Raw genomic sequence first — 15,311 nt, 5'->3', positions numbered from 1 at the left:
TTTGTGGTTATTCTGGTTGTGCAGCCACAGAATGAATCTGCTATGGGACACCTCAGGAACATGGACCATACAAGTTTCAGTCCCACACAATATTTAGAGTCACATAGAGGAACCCTCACACACATTTTTATTCACATAAGCACGTTGTTTTCTGGCCACCTTCCCAAGCCTCCCCCTGCCCCCAACCCTCAAATGTATCCCATCTCCTCAGTATTCTTGCAGGTACCTAAACTGCAAGATCAGCTCTGACCTCAGCCCTGGTATAAAGTGGGGGAATACATCGCTCACACTGAATTTGGAACTGAGCCCACTAAGTGGAAAAACTCCAGCTTCAGCCTCTCAATTCAGCATTCACAATTCACAGCTGGGCACAGGGCTGCACTTTCTGCAAGGGAACTGTGACTTCAAATTGCAAGGGACCATAGCTGTCAAGACACCAAAACTCCTCTCCCCCTACTCAGCTCCATGGAGAAAAACCACAGAGTCTTGTTTTAATAAAAGAAATATGATAATGAAGGAAATCTGTGAAAGGCCAAGCTATGTATTCCCTCAAGTCAATGCATATAAGGTAAATTGTTATTCAGTCTCCAGCTAGTGTTTATCTAGTAGAAGTGGAGACACCACTCATACCAGCCTGACTTTTTAAGTTTAATCAGGGCTGGGGGGGAGGGGGTAACAATAAAATCACTAATATTGAGCGTTTCTTCTGTGCCAGGAACTATGCTATTCTCTTAAGTGGGATGAACAAAGTCTAAAACAGCCTCACATGAGTTAAGATCCAGTTTTGCCATCACAGGAACTGAGCTCGGGTCCAGTCTTGCCAACTGAGCATTACAACGCTCTCTGGGTACAGGGTAAAGGATATGGCATTGTGGACCTGGATTACTAGTACTACCACCAACATTATTTTCTTCTAGTCTCACAACCAGTATGATAAATAAAAGCTCTTATTCCCATTTTACAGATGGTGAAACTGAGCTTAGGATGGTTTATATATTTAGCCCAGATCACATGGCCTGTACTTGGCCAGATAGATCATGTCTCACACTCGTCAACTTCTCTGGCCTTATCCACTATCATTAGCACGCCCTTTCCTTGTTTCCTCGTTTCTTTGTATTCTTCCTCCACCCCTTATTCTGAAAGAGGGATTAGGATAGATGGAAATACAGAAGAGGAGAAAAGGAAAGTCAAGGAGAGAAGCCATCTCGGAAAAGATTGGCACCTGCTCGCAAAAAGTCCCGAACGTCGCTCTCCCGAACTTTATTCTGCCAGCACGCAGCGCACAGCGGCGCCCACGCAGCACTCACGCGGCGCCCACGCAACACTCACGCGGCGCACAGCGGCGCCCACGCAGCACTCACGCGGCGCACAGCGGCGCCCACGCAGCACTCACGCGGCGCCCACGCAACACTCACGCGGCGCACAGCGGCGCCCACGCAGCAATCACGCGGCGCCGACGCGGCGCACAGCGGCGCCCACGTTACAGTGAAGAGGACTGCAGCCCTGGTGAGCGTTTTGCGGCAGAAACAGCAGAAGTATCTTTTTCAATATTAGAAAGCCAGCCGCCAAGGTGAAAACTAAAAAGAGGGCAGCAAGGGAAAACACTAGCTGGCAGGAGGCGACATAATCAATGTCATTCTTCAAGCTTTACTTTTGCAGTATTATGATTCGTAATAAAGAGACAAAACTCATGAAATAAGTGGCACTCCGTACGAAAAGTTGACTTAGGGTTTCAATTTGAGTTTGAGTTCAAAATTTTTAATTTCACACATCTGCAAAAACTGTTCCACAGACGAAGCACAAGGTGACGTCAAGTCTAAAACCTGTCCTCTGATAGTCCCACCTGGTGCCCCACCCGACGCCAGGTCCCCCTTGCTCCACTGGAGAAATCCCTAGGTCAGCTGCTCCGCTGGGAGCAGGAAAGGACCTGGGGATTCCCACATCTTTCTCATCCTTTCTGCGACGAGATCAAAAAGCTGAAACAGTTGTCTAGTCCCTAGACTCTAGTAGGTCTAATGTTATGAAAAAAGAGCAAGACAGGACCAGGGTCCAAGAGAGTTTCCTGGCATGGCCTCTGGCACACAGGCACAGATGGAGAGGAGTCACACATGAACTTGAAGCCCAGCCCTGCTGCTAACTCAGGATGTGACCCGGAGCAAGTTATTTAGCTCCTAGAAGCCTACATTCCCTCATGTGCAATTGGGCCGGGTGATAGCACCAACTTCATGCGGTTCTTATGAAGATTTTTATGAGATGGCACATGTAAGTCACTTAACATAGTGCCCGGTTTAAAAAAAAAAAAAAATATATATATATATATATATATATATATATATATGTTGATCACTTAAGAATGGGACAAGGGACTTGCCTGGTGGCGCAGTGGTTAAGATTCCGCGCTCCCAATGCAGGGGGCCCAGGTTCGATCCCTGGTCAGGGAACTAGATCCCACATGCATGCTGCAACTAAGGAGCCCACGTGCCGCAACTAAGGAGCCCACCTGCTGCAACTAAAGACCCAGCACAACCAAATAAATAAATAAATATTTTTTAAAAAAGAACTCTATTAGAATAGACTGGTGGTTGCCAACGGGGAGGAGGGTGGGAGAGGGTAGGAATGCAAGTTTGGGATTAGCAGATGCAAACTGGTACATATAGAATGGATGGACAACGAGGTCCTACTGTACAGCACAGGGAACTATATTCAATATTCTGTGATAAACCATAATAGAAAAGACTATGAAAAAGAATATATATATATATGTATAATTGAGTCACTTTGCTGTACAGCAGTAACTAACACATTGTAATTCAACTATACTTCAATAAAAAAATAAATTTTAAAAAAAGAACTCTAATAACACAACTGTCTAAGCTAGTACCTTTGTATAAGGCCTCAGAGTCTAAAAGCCCTTTCACCTAAGTCTTTTCCATCTCAATAAATGCCACCACCCAAGCACCACCAAAAATCTAAGTATCACTTTGATTCTCTGAATTTTCTTGCAGCCCACATCCAATCCTTTAGCAAGCTCTCTATCTCCTAAACCCTCTTGTCTCCCTTCCCATATCTTGAATTCAAGACAGCATCTTGACAGCACTTCTCACCTGGCTTGCCGAAATAACCACCTGCCTGAGCGACCTTCTTCCATTCTTGCTCCCTGTGGTCTCTCCTCCACCCCAAAAGACTCCCCAGCGTCGAGCTCTCCACAGAGAGATCTTTTTGAAGGCTAATAAGATCTTGTGTCTCTCTTAAATCCCTCCAGAGGCTTCTGAGCACACTTAGGAAAACCTCAAACTTGCTGGCGCCTGGGTTCCCTACTGACCCTGATCACCTGCATCCTGCCCCTTACCCAGAGGCTCTTCCCATTCCTCAAGTCCCCCAAGCTCTTTCCTCTACGGGACCTTTGCCCCAGCTGTTCCCCCCACCTGGAAAGCCCTTTCCTCCATCTTCACACAGCACTCCCTTCTCATTATTCAAAGGGCCCCTTCAATGTCATTTCCTCAGACTTTGCAATCTGGCCATCCTGTCACTTGCCACCACATTATTCTATTTTTTTAAATTTTCTGCATAACATGTACCACCAGCTGATATTTTTCTTGTCCATTAATTCCCTTGGGTGTTTGTCTTTCTTCCCTTACCTGGCCATTCAGCCTCACTGCTATATTCCTAGAACCTAACTCAGTGCCTGGAGTGCAACAAATATTTGGTGCAATAATTCATTAATCTCTTCTCTTAAGGCCAAGAGGAAAGTGAAAGGACCATGTGCTTAACTTATCCCATCACTTTCCCCTTGGAAAACACACACTCGTGTCCCTGGCCACTTAAAAATGGGAGTGGGGCTGGGATCCAGGTCCTGCAACTCTAGGCCCTAACACTGGTTTATGGAGGGCAAAACTGATAGATGTTGCAAAACGGAGGCAACTTTAACCGCTCGTCTTCACTTTGGGGTACCCACTGATACACAGCCTGTCACCTCAAGAAAAATTTGACTTGTAACGTGAAATAGAAGGACCCAAAGAGATTCCAGGTGACAGTGGAAGTATCGGTTTACAGAGGGTCCCTGCTTAGACGCAGACAGGCCAGACCCACTGACCAGAAGATACAGAAAGACTACTTGAGATAAATGGGAATCTATATCCACCTAAGGAGATACGAAGGCCAAGGTCTCCAGGTCTTAAGAGAGGCCATTCAGCCTTCCACACCTCTTCCTGATTTCCTTATAATGATTTGGAATACCGCACAGCTGTTTCATTGCAAGGAAAAAGAAAACAGGAAACCTACGTTCCACAACTTCACACCAAGTCTGAAAGAAAATTTAAAATTTCATCAGAATTGCATTTCATACCTGGTAAACCTCAAGCACACAAAATACTAAAAATACCGCCCGTTTTCTCTTCCACTCACCAAGGTACCATAATCATAACTTGACACAGGATGGAAAACTGACTTACCAGCTTCGATGCATTCTGGCTTCAGGCAGTACTCCGGCTTAGCTTGGAGGCTTAAGAAACCTTGACTCACTGAAAAAACAGACCAAAATAAAGAGATGACTGGCTTGCAGCAGACCACCACCAAGTAACCCACCGTCAGGCACATATGCGAGACATTTGCTGTCAGTTCATCCTTCCCTGTGTTGACACCGAATTCAAAAATCCACTTGGTTCAGAGTCACAGAACCAGACTCTGGTCACTAGCTAAGTAACCTTGGTGAGACTCTTGGTTGCTCTCAAACTTGGTTCTCTTGAACATAAGACACAACTAGACCAGTGCTTCTTAGAGTGGGGTCCCCAGGGCAGGGGCAGCACAGCAACATCACCTGGGAGCTAATTAGAAATGCAAATGACCGAGCCCCACCCAGACCTTCTGACTCAGAAACTCTGTGGGCGGGGCCCAGCCATTTGCGTTTTAACAAGGCCTCCCGGTGATTCTGATGCAGGCTCAAGTTTGAGAACCACTGGGTTAAATGATCTCTGAAGTCTCTTCTATCTCTGATTATCTGTGGTTTAAGTCTCATAATTTCACTTTTTGTTTACAACTACATTCTCATTTTAGTGATGGGAAAATTGAAACTTATAGACTGTGTCATTTGGACCAAATCCAGAGTGGAAGGAAAAAGCTAGCATAGGTGGCATTTAAAGTTCTGCGTCTTATCTAAACCACCCATACAGATACGGCCCATAAAAGGGGGAAGAGTAAAAATATATCGTATATAACTCAGTCATCTATCAAGAGAGTCATTATCTGCCTGCCCCGTACCCCACACACCCTCCTCCCACCAGGCCCAGCCAGACAGATGCATCTACCAGACAGATGCAGCTTGGTGGACCAAGCTTCCAACTACTTCCACCAAAACAAAACCCAACAAAAACCCTGTAAGACAGAAGTAGCTTTTCATCAATGGCTTAATTTCCCCCATCTGGCTGGTAACTTTATCTAAATGGATTTCTGCAGAAGTATAGAAGGGTGTCCTATTTGTAAACTTCAGGTAGCACCTGGGCATTAGCAGATGTGAGTTTAGACTTCGAAAATATTTCTGGTAGCCAAGGAAATTGTGGAGAATTCATTATTGCTGTACTCTGTGAGCAGAAATAAGGAATCATTTGGAAATGTGGCCATGGGGAGATGGATGGTGGCGGGTAAAGGGGGGACAAGGCCTTTCATAGCACCCTCAATAGAGAAACAGGATCAGAAAGTATGGCGGTATCTATATTTCTGCTAGAGATGGAAGACCTGTACATCACTTACCAGTGTGGCAACTTGAGTTATTTATTAACCCACATTCATCCTCCAAACAGTCTTTTTACCTGTGTTACATTAGAGATTCAAGAAAACTGTCTATGGAACAAACATCTCAGGCCTATTTTTAAGAAAAGAAGTATCTTGTCGTAAAGTTATATTTTGATTCCTTTAGAAAGCAAAAAAAAGGTAAAAATATACATGTGGAACATAAAGATTAGTATGGAATATTTCAATATGCCTTGGTGGTAGAACCATGGAGTAAATTTTCCCTTCAGTCTACTTCTATATGGTTACCAAATGTTCTTTAAGGAGCATGTGTCTTTTTTTACAGTGGAAAAACAAACTTTATTGTAAATAATAATATTTTATGATTCTGGACAATACCTTCTTGATACTAGCCTTATTTTATTTTAGAAAAAAAGATAATAAAATAGTTAAAGACATTCCTTTCAAGATACAAACTTCCAGTTCTAAAATAAATAGGTCATGGGGATGTAACATACAGCCTGGTGACTATGGTTAGTAATACTCCGTTGTATATTTCGAAGTTGATAAGAGAGTAGATCTTAAAAGTTCTCATCACAAGAAAAAAAATACGTAACTGTGAGGTGATAGATGTTAACTAGACTTATCATGGTGATCATTTCGCAATATATACAACTATTGAATCATTATGTTGTACACCTGAAACCAATATAATAATGTTATATGTAAATTATATCTCATTTTTTAAAGTTTTAAGGAGTTATTTCTTTCATGGAAAATAATTATTGACCGAAAACCTCTAAGGTAGCAAAACTAAAATCAAATATCTTTACCTGATGATGAGTAAAAGAAAAGTTTAAGTTAAATTAATTAGGACGCAGACAAACCCAGTCTCTGAAGGAAGAGCATCATTTCCATGGGGGGGTTATCTTAAGACCCTGTAAATAAAGAAGGGTCAACAAGCCCAGACAATGTGAAGGTTTAAGTGAATAAAACAGAGACAACAAAAAAATATTTCTACTATAAAAAATGAAAATGTTACTTTTTGCTGGTTAGGGGCTTTTTAAAAAACTTAAAGAGCACTTTGGTTTCTCATTTTAGATTAGTCTATAAGCAGCAGAAATGACTTCAGAATGCAGTGACATCATCCACACGAGCATGAGAATGACCATAAAGTGGGGGTCAGCAAACTATGACCTGTGGGCCAAGTCCAGTCCACTGCCTCTTTCTGAATGGTCTGTGAGCTAAGAATGTTTTTTACATTTTTTAATGGTTGGAAAAAATCATAAGAAGAATATTTCATGGCATGTGAAAATGATCCGAAATTTAAATTTCAATGTCCAGAAATCGAGTTGTACGGGAATACAGCCATGCCCATTTGTGTACATATTGTTTATGGTTGCTTTTGTGCTACAACATAGTCGGGTAGCCACAACAGAGACAGCATGGCCCAGAAAGCTGAAAGTATTGTACACATCAAATTTATATAATGTTATAAACCAATGTTACCTGAATAAAAAATAAATCTAAAAGAAAAAAATGAAATACAATAAAATAAACTGGGTATAGGCATATAAGGTCTTAAATCCTAGGGCTCTGAGTTCTCTGAAACCACCCCAAGGCCAGTGGCTATCACTCTTACTGTATAAGGACTAAGGTTTTAAAAAAGAGATTACCCCAGAGCCTAAAATACAAATAAGAGAGAAGGAGGAATGCCAGAAATTGCAGACATGTGACTGAACTTATATAGGCAGAAAAATATACCACAAAGTTTACCCGGAAGTGCCTTGAAGAGAAGAGGCCCTTAACCAGAATACTGTCATAAAGAGCACTGGCTGGCGGGTCCCAGGAGATTTTGAGACAAGGACTTTGCTAGGTGCAGGGTGGAGGCGGGTGGCAGAGCCTGTGGAACTAGGCAGTGAAAAGGAGAGGAGGGAAGGAAGGGAGTCAGAAATAGTGCAGAGACATTTGACAAAAATATCATTTATTTTTTCATTTGAGAGTGTGCATTTATTTAAAAGCAAATGTCTCTGAATGTAGTCATCCAAAAGGACATGGTCACCTGAAGCAATACTTCTCAAACTTTAATTTGCAAATGAATCACCTGGGGATCTTGTGAAAATGCAGATTCTGAATCAGTAGGTCTGGGGTGGAGTTCAGGCTCCCAAGTGATGCTAAGACTGCTGGTCCGCAGACCACACTTTGAGTAGCGAAGGCTGAGGGAGGCCACAAGTTATTGGGCACACTGGAAAGTTATTTTTCCTATCTTAGGCAGGCCTCCTTACCCATAATAGCATCGCCTGGCTTGATGAATTTTACTGTGCTCTAAAAACTTCAGAGCTGATCCCAAAGAATCATCTTCTCTCAAGGAACAAAGATTTGGAATTCCCCAGTGGCCTAGTGGTTAGGACTCCACACTTTCACAGCAGAGGGCCTGGGTTCGATCCTTGGTCAGGGAACTAAGATCAGTGTGGCCCAAAGAAAAAAAAAAAGATTTGCTGCCATCAAGAACATTCTGATAATATGCTACAGCCTCAGAATGTAATCATAAGAGAGGAATTTCAAAAAAGCTTCAAGCAGCAGTAACGTCATTAAAAAGAGCACATATTTTTACATAAACAATAATCATTTGGATTTTTAAGTTTGGGAGTGTTTGCAAAACACAAACAGTCTAACTTTGTAGTCACTTCCCACATAGTACATACTCCCTTGACATGCCCATATCATTTTTCCTCCAGTTTTGAATTTCAGGATAGGACACTTGCCTAAACCCCAAGTGCCAAGAAATCTCACACCAGTTTTCGAGAGCCTCAATTTCAGTTGCAGGAGTAGGAGGTTTAGCTGTACCAGAAAGCAATAAACCCATCTAATTCCCTAAATCTTCAGCCACAGAAAACATGGAAAGGTGGTTTGCTCGTTTTAGCAGAGTTTTCAACCACCCAACCCTAACTCTTTTAAAGTTTAATTACTGGTTTTCCCCTGCCAAGATAAGCATGGCCTCCTGCATTCCTCTCCCCTTTCTATTTCGTTCTGTCTCATAAGAATATGCTTAACATCATATATACTCTCTGGGTACATCATTCTCACCAAAAGTCATTAAAATCAATGAATCACAATACCTTTCAAATCTTAGGAGGAAAACCTCTGTTTTCCTTCATATTAGTTTTTAAATCTAAGAGAAAGGCAGAGTTAAATTTTGTATTCCACCAGAGTCACTGGATTAGAAAGGAATTGAAGAATATCATTAACGGTGCATTTTTAAAGACTGATTTGTATTTTGTGAGTTAAATTTCATGATTCATTCAGGCAAACACTGACAAAAATCAAATGGAAAGAAATTCCAGCATGGTTTGATCACAATGTAAAGTCTTTCCTCACAAAATAAATCAAAGTATCTGACTATGAATTCATAAACACTCATTTTGCTAAATGTAATGCATAAAAAATGTTTGCCCGATGCAACCAAATCCTCTAGCCACTCGAATCCACTTTATACCCACTTCACATTCTGGACTATGCATTTGGTACTTGGGAGTTTTTATTTATTTACTCTCCTAAAGAAAAAGCTTCCTTTCATTTGCATATTTAATAGAAACTAAGGATGCACCACCTGCTAACACAAGCAAACAGCCCTCCACCTGCATCCTGACCAGGTTTGCCAGAATACAGCACAAGGAAACCACTGCACTAGCCCAGTTCCACTTACCTAGAAAGAGGACCGTGCCCAGCACCAGGGTGCCACCAACGAACACGGCCAGGGCGATTCGAGTGCCTCTGTTGGCCGTCTTCCCACTCTCCACGCTGCTCCCTGTCTCTGCATCCATTGGGAGAGATGTAAGGGCCAGGCAAGAAGAAAGTCGCTTTTTGTGGTTTGGTGGCTGGTCTCAAGAGTCTGTTAGGCGTTGACATCCAAGGTTCTCATGCTCTTCTACTAATGGACAGGTTAAAAAAAAGCCCGTCAGGATATGTCCTCTCGCCACCCTTTCTCAAATACTTCTTCACAAATGAAATAAAAGAAACCCAAAAATATTGGTTGCCTTGGCTTTCCCCCTGACCAGACAAAACAAACAGTGGTTGCTTTATCTTGGTGCTCTCCCCCCAGCAACACGGCGCTCCCCCTCTCAACCGATTGTTCGGCAGGCTCTTCTCTCAGGCGTTCCGAGTGTACATGTTTTACTATGTTACTGAACAGATGTTTTAGCTATTTAAATGTATAGTCACTTGGGGAGGAAAAAACGATTGTCTTTATCAAAACTGGATTCTTGTCAAACTCCCCCAAACCATGATAAGTTAGGTGGCAAGGATTCTTCCGACCCACTTCAAGATCTCAAAGAATCACATAATTCTTTGGCAATAATCATTCTGCTCGCCTGAACTGTCTTCATCAAAGATAGTCTTTCAGTGTGCGAGTCCCTTTTTAAAGCCTTCTAAGAGTTCCTGGGATATCCTGGAGCATTTTATTTTAGGAAGTTTGTGTATGACAGCATGTGCCAAAAATCAGAGTCATAGCCCAGCGCAGTGCAAAGTAGCAATTAAGACAACCTACAGAGGCTGATGCTTTGGACTGGAACTTTTTTTAAGGAAGAAGGAAAAGCACTTCCTTCCCGTGGTGCTAAGAATTGTACAAAAGGCTAGTAAGTGTTCGAATTAAGCTTATTAGCCAGCACAAAAGATATGGCAAAAGGGTTTTTCCCTGCATGTTTTGATGAAAAGTGCACCTGTGTATTGTGTCCTCCAGCCCCACCATTGGTTAGTACGTTTTTGTGTTTTCATCAAGCTCCGGTCTCAGCAGATTCCCCAGGATGAATTCAGAGGTGATCCGTCTCACTGGAAAGACTGATTAATGACTGGGTCTTTGATTTCTTGGATTATATTGATACTAACAATTTAAATTATAAAAATCTGCTTTCTTCACGGGGCAGGGCAACTGATATTTCAGTGTTATTAAAATGATATCGATTTTATGATCCAATGATATAGATATCATTAATTCACAGCACAGTTACCACCCACCTGTTTTTGTTTTGCTGGAGGTCACAGGACAGTGGGAGTGGAGCTGGAGAATTCAGCTACATCGAGAAACCAGGAGAGCACTTCTCTCATGCAAAACTTCTGCCTTTGGCCTGGGAGGCATCACACCAGGGCTCAGCAGACACTGAGGAGTCCAGTATAACATGGGCTCACGCTCACAGCCTGTAACACATCCTACCTTACCATCTGCTCATTTCATGTTGCCCCCAAACCAGAAAGAATAAGCCTTTGTCCAAATTATGACATCACGGTATGTTGTAGACATTATGTGCTCATTAGCTGTGGATGTTGTTATTGTTGTTCCAATAACACATCCTAGCAGGCCTTTGGCTTCTAGGATGGGATCCTCCCAAGAGTTTTTGGACTTGACTCCATACTACTTTTTAGACTGTGAGCTCCATGAGGTCAGGAATCACATCCATCAAGTTCAGTGCTGCAGCCCATCAGCCACAGTTCATGGTCTGCAACAGTGAAGGGAGAAATAGGAGCAATGAAAATTACACAAGTTAGCCTCAGCCACTTACTCTTAAAAAGCAACTTCAGGAACCTCAGATGCTAGTGTCTGGGGGTCTTTCAGCCTTCTAATTCCTTCTAAATGCTCAGATGATAATGACACTTCACACAGGTATAGCACTTTCATATCCCATTTTAACCTCATGGTAAACCTATATACTTGCTAGCAAAGGTATTTTTATCTCTGTTGTGCCCCTAAGAAAACTGAGGCCCAAGGACTGGCCTCAGGTGACACAGGAAAAGCAGGAAATGGAAAGATAGCGAGGGGGATCACTGCCATACCCTGTGCACAGGGGAAAGGACATCCACATAAGCATGACACCAGGACCCACTTCTTCCCTCTTTCCTTCCTTCTTCAAATCTCCTCACACCTTTCCAGGTCCAGACTGACATGCAGCGGTGATCGTGGGTTGCCGGCTGGAAACCTTGGACTGGCAGTTTCCCCAGAGACGAGGGCAATTGGGACTTACCCTGAAGCACACCTATCCATCACTTAACATCGTGAATTCATTCCTGAACACTCAACTGCTAAGTGAAAAGCCATTAAACCAAAAAATGCCTCCATTAGTTGTAACAGGAAAATTAGGATGCATTCCATCCCAAATGAAGATATGCAAATGCAGACAGAAAAATGTATTAATTGAACAATGAAAATAAGTCTATTTCAAAATGTCAAAAATAAATACAGTATGTTCACCTAATGTAATGAAGGTTTGTTTTACTCACCAAAGGACTGAGGAAGACTTGAGAGTGGGTGGGGATTGGTAGAAGAAAGGGTACAGGTGAATCATTCACCATCAAGTGCATTCCTCATTCTGTGCCATTTTCTGCATTAATTTTTCAACCTTTTCAGAGATGACGATTATTTTGCGCTCAAACTGCACTTAAAAATAAAGTTGCGGCACAGAAAAAACCCTTTAGAGCAAAATAGAGAAGTTCAAAGTACAGAGAATTAATGAGTGCTCACAAGAGACAAAAGCAGGGATCTGCAAACTAGGGCACGTGGCCCACTGCCTGTTTTTGTAAGTAAAGTTTTATTGGAACAAAGTCATGCCCATTTGTTAATGTATCTATCTATGATTGCTTTCATGCTACAAAGTCAAAGTTGAGTAGGTCTGTGACACAGATATTATGTGAAGCTTAGAATATTTACTCTCTGGCCCTTTCCAGAAAAGTTTACCAATCCCTGGACTAAGGAGCAACAAAAGATGCTGCCTCTTCAGACCACCCACACGGCACACATACACAAAGCAAAATGGTCATCCACACTTGACCTGCTTCTCAAAATTGTTCCATTTGATATTCTCTAAATACAAGCTGTTGCGTCAAGGAAATTGGTCGACGTGTCTTTGCCTGAAACTGTGCTTCTGAAACTACAGCATATTACTTAGTGTGTTTTGAAGTGAAAAGTCATTGTTCTGGTATAAAAAGGGGTGGGCATTGTCAAAAAACTTTTATAATTTCTCAATAGCTGTAAAAATGAGTTAAATGAAAAGTCACTATGCAGGTAAGTCTGTTAATAGTCTGGTCTGCACCCACCCAACTGTTTCAATTAAGAAGCTCCAGGACTCTCAGGAGCCTTAACTGAAATCAATGAATGAATCAACAGAAGTTTCTCAAGCTTTTCTCAGGCACGTGGTCCTGTGCAAGGCCCGTGAGGGAAGATGAAGAAGCCATGCCAGAGATTCCAGACTGGGAAACTGGGCTTGGGCAGGAAAGCATGCAAAAGCCTTGGCAACTTAGTTACAGAACACTAAAGGTCAGTAAATGTCCAAAGAAACAGAAATATCTGGGTGGTAGACTTGTTGGGAAGACTTCCAGAAGGAGGACCAACAAGAATGGACAGCTTGAGGAATAAAAGGAACGCTTCCAGGTAGGCCAAACCCCACCCCAAGAGGGGACTTGCCTGGGCATTTACGTCTCTTCCTGCAGGACTCACAGGTGAGATTATTTATCCAGAGATAAGTGATTCCTGCAATCTCAGCCCAACTCCAGTGGCCGGGAGGACAACTGAAAACGAGTCTATGCTAGACATGAGTGCATCTGGTCATTACTTGGATGTTTGGGGTCTTCTGTTTCCGGCAGTAAAATCCCATGTGGGCCACAATTTCAGTGAGAAGGAAGGAAATGATTCAAATCCTGAAAAATGTACTCATCCATCCCCTGGAAGGAGGAGGGAGGGAGTGAAGGGAAAAGAGAGAGAGAGAAGCTAAATGCTGAAAACTCAGAGCTGGGAGCTGTGGCAGGGCTCTGTTATTCGTTGGCAGGTCCCTCAGATTAGGGAAGGTTCAAGTCCCAGGCCTTCCACTAAAGGGACTCATTACTTACATTATATCTGATCTTTTTAAACATCTTTCTTAGCTAGGTGTTCTGTGTCCTTTTGCAGATGAGGAAACTCAAGTTTGGAGCTATTAAGTGATTTGCCCAAGGTCACATAGCAGGTATTTGTCTTAAGGCCTGCGGGATTTCAAATTCCAACCTCTTTTCTCTGTGCCATGTTTCTTGATAACTTTGTTTATCTATCTCAGGTAATTAGCAGAGGTAGGTATAGCATATCAAAAAGACACTTGAGCTGAGGAAAAGCGATGATAAACTATGCTTCCTCTAATTCTCTTGTTAAAAAGATTAGTTATCACGTTTTATTTCCTTAACAGGAACAGCAGGCATAACTTAATATGGGGGAAAAATTTTTTTTTGAGTTGGGGAACAAAAATAGCAATACATAAAGTATCTCCTGATTTCCTGCTGCTAGTAACTGAACATTAGGAAAGATATATAAATTTGAAAGGTATCTATCCATGAATTGTACTTGTTTACTTCTGAGCCTAAAGGGGACTTTTATTCCCTGATTTTCTCACCTCCTGGACCATACAGCTACTATTTCTTCAGTATGCCCTCCTTTTATGTATATTATCATCAGTCCTTACGGCAGTTCTATGATATAGGAATCTTTTCACAGGTTTTGAAGATAAGGACACTGAAGCTGGCAGAAGATAAGTAATATTCCCAGGGTCACCTGATGGGTAAATGACAGAGCCCAGCTGGAACTCAAATCTGTCTGGCTCCTGTTTTGAGAGGTACCCAGGATTTTTTCTAAACACGTATGATAAGATGAAGGACACGGAGACAGGCTTCAAAAGAAGAGTGTTACTCACAGTTTTCAAGAGGAAGTGGCATGCCACGTCACAGAGGGCTGCAAGAGGAAGCACCAGGGTTGGTCAGACGGCAGAAGGGGTGAGGGGAAAGTATGAGCAAAAGCCTTTATTGTGGTTTTCAAGGGAAGAAATGGGCGAGGCAGGGTAAGCAACTGAGCAGGTTTAGAACTGGAATAATTTCAGCAGGCTCTGGTCTATAAGAGTGGGCTCTAGTTGCCCAGTACCCGGCCCTGGGGTGAATTAGGGCAGGGGGACAGTGTCCTGGATACTGCACAAGCCTGATAAAAGGAGGCAGGTGGGGGCATGGACTTGGGATTGGTTGGTTTGCATTTCAGAGGCATGGTAGAAGGCAAGTCATTCACTATGTTTAGGAATTAGCTAACCCTTGGAGGGGCAGTCCCTCCCTGGGTCTGAAAGGAGTCAAGATGTCAAAAAATCATAAAATATAGAGAATAAAAAAATGATTAACAGCTACAAAACCCATGAGATTTTTTCCAAAGCACTCTACTGCATAACGCTTCTATTAAAATGTAATAACTATTCATCCAACTAGTGCTTACATACTACATCCTCAAATTGATCAGACCCACTCTGACCCCTCAGACGTTCAAACTTCAAACCTATAGAAGTTTGAACGTCTTTGATTAATTACAGACAACTGCTCAAGGACGGCTTACTCAGATGTTTATGAAGGCAAGAGGCATATAGAGAAGCGATTCTCAAATGTGAATGGTCAGGCACCAGAATCTTCTAGAGGGCTGGTTAAAATGCAGACTGCTGGGCTCTATCCCTAGAGTGTCTGATCCAGTAGGTCTAGGATGGTTGGAAATCTGCATTTCTAACGAGTTCCCAGGCGATGCTAATACCATTGGTCGGAGGACCACATTT

General features: G+C 42.5%; 1 protein-coding gene across 4 annotated transcripts in view; it reads right to left on the bottom strand.

Annotated features, from left to right (window-relative positions):
* The window catches only part of PHEX (phosphate regulating endopeptidase X-linked), a 196,099-nt gene extending 181,855 nt beyond the window's left edge, over positions 1–14,244 (bottom strand). For 3 of the 4 annotated variants that reach the window (XM_082375621.1, XM_082375623.1, XM_082375622.1), the window contains exons 1-2: positions 9,431–14,244; positions 4,452–4,520 (exon numbers count right to left, since the gene is read on the bottom strand). In XM_082375621.1, the coding sequence (XP_082231747.1) occupies positions 4,452–4,520; positions 9,431–9,548 (187 nt within the window). In that variant the 5' untranslated portion in view covers positions 9,549–14,244. The remainder of the gene's footprint in view (positions 1–4,451; positions 4,521–9,430) is intronic. The other variant, XM_082375620.1, reaches the window with a different exon arrangement.
* Positions 14,245–15,311: the final 1,067 nt, after the last annotated feature.

The sequence above is a fragment of the Balaenoptera borealis genome (genome assembly GCF_965194805.1).
Source record: "Balaenoptera borealis genome assembly, chromosome: X".
Taxonomy (NCBI): Eukaryota; Metazoa; Chordata; class Mammalia; order Artiodactyla; family Balaenopteridae; genus Balaenoptera; species Balaenoptera borealis.
The sequence above is the reverse complement of the archived record's forward strand: the minus strand, read 5'-3'. Positions and strand labels throughout refer to the sequence as shown.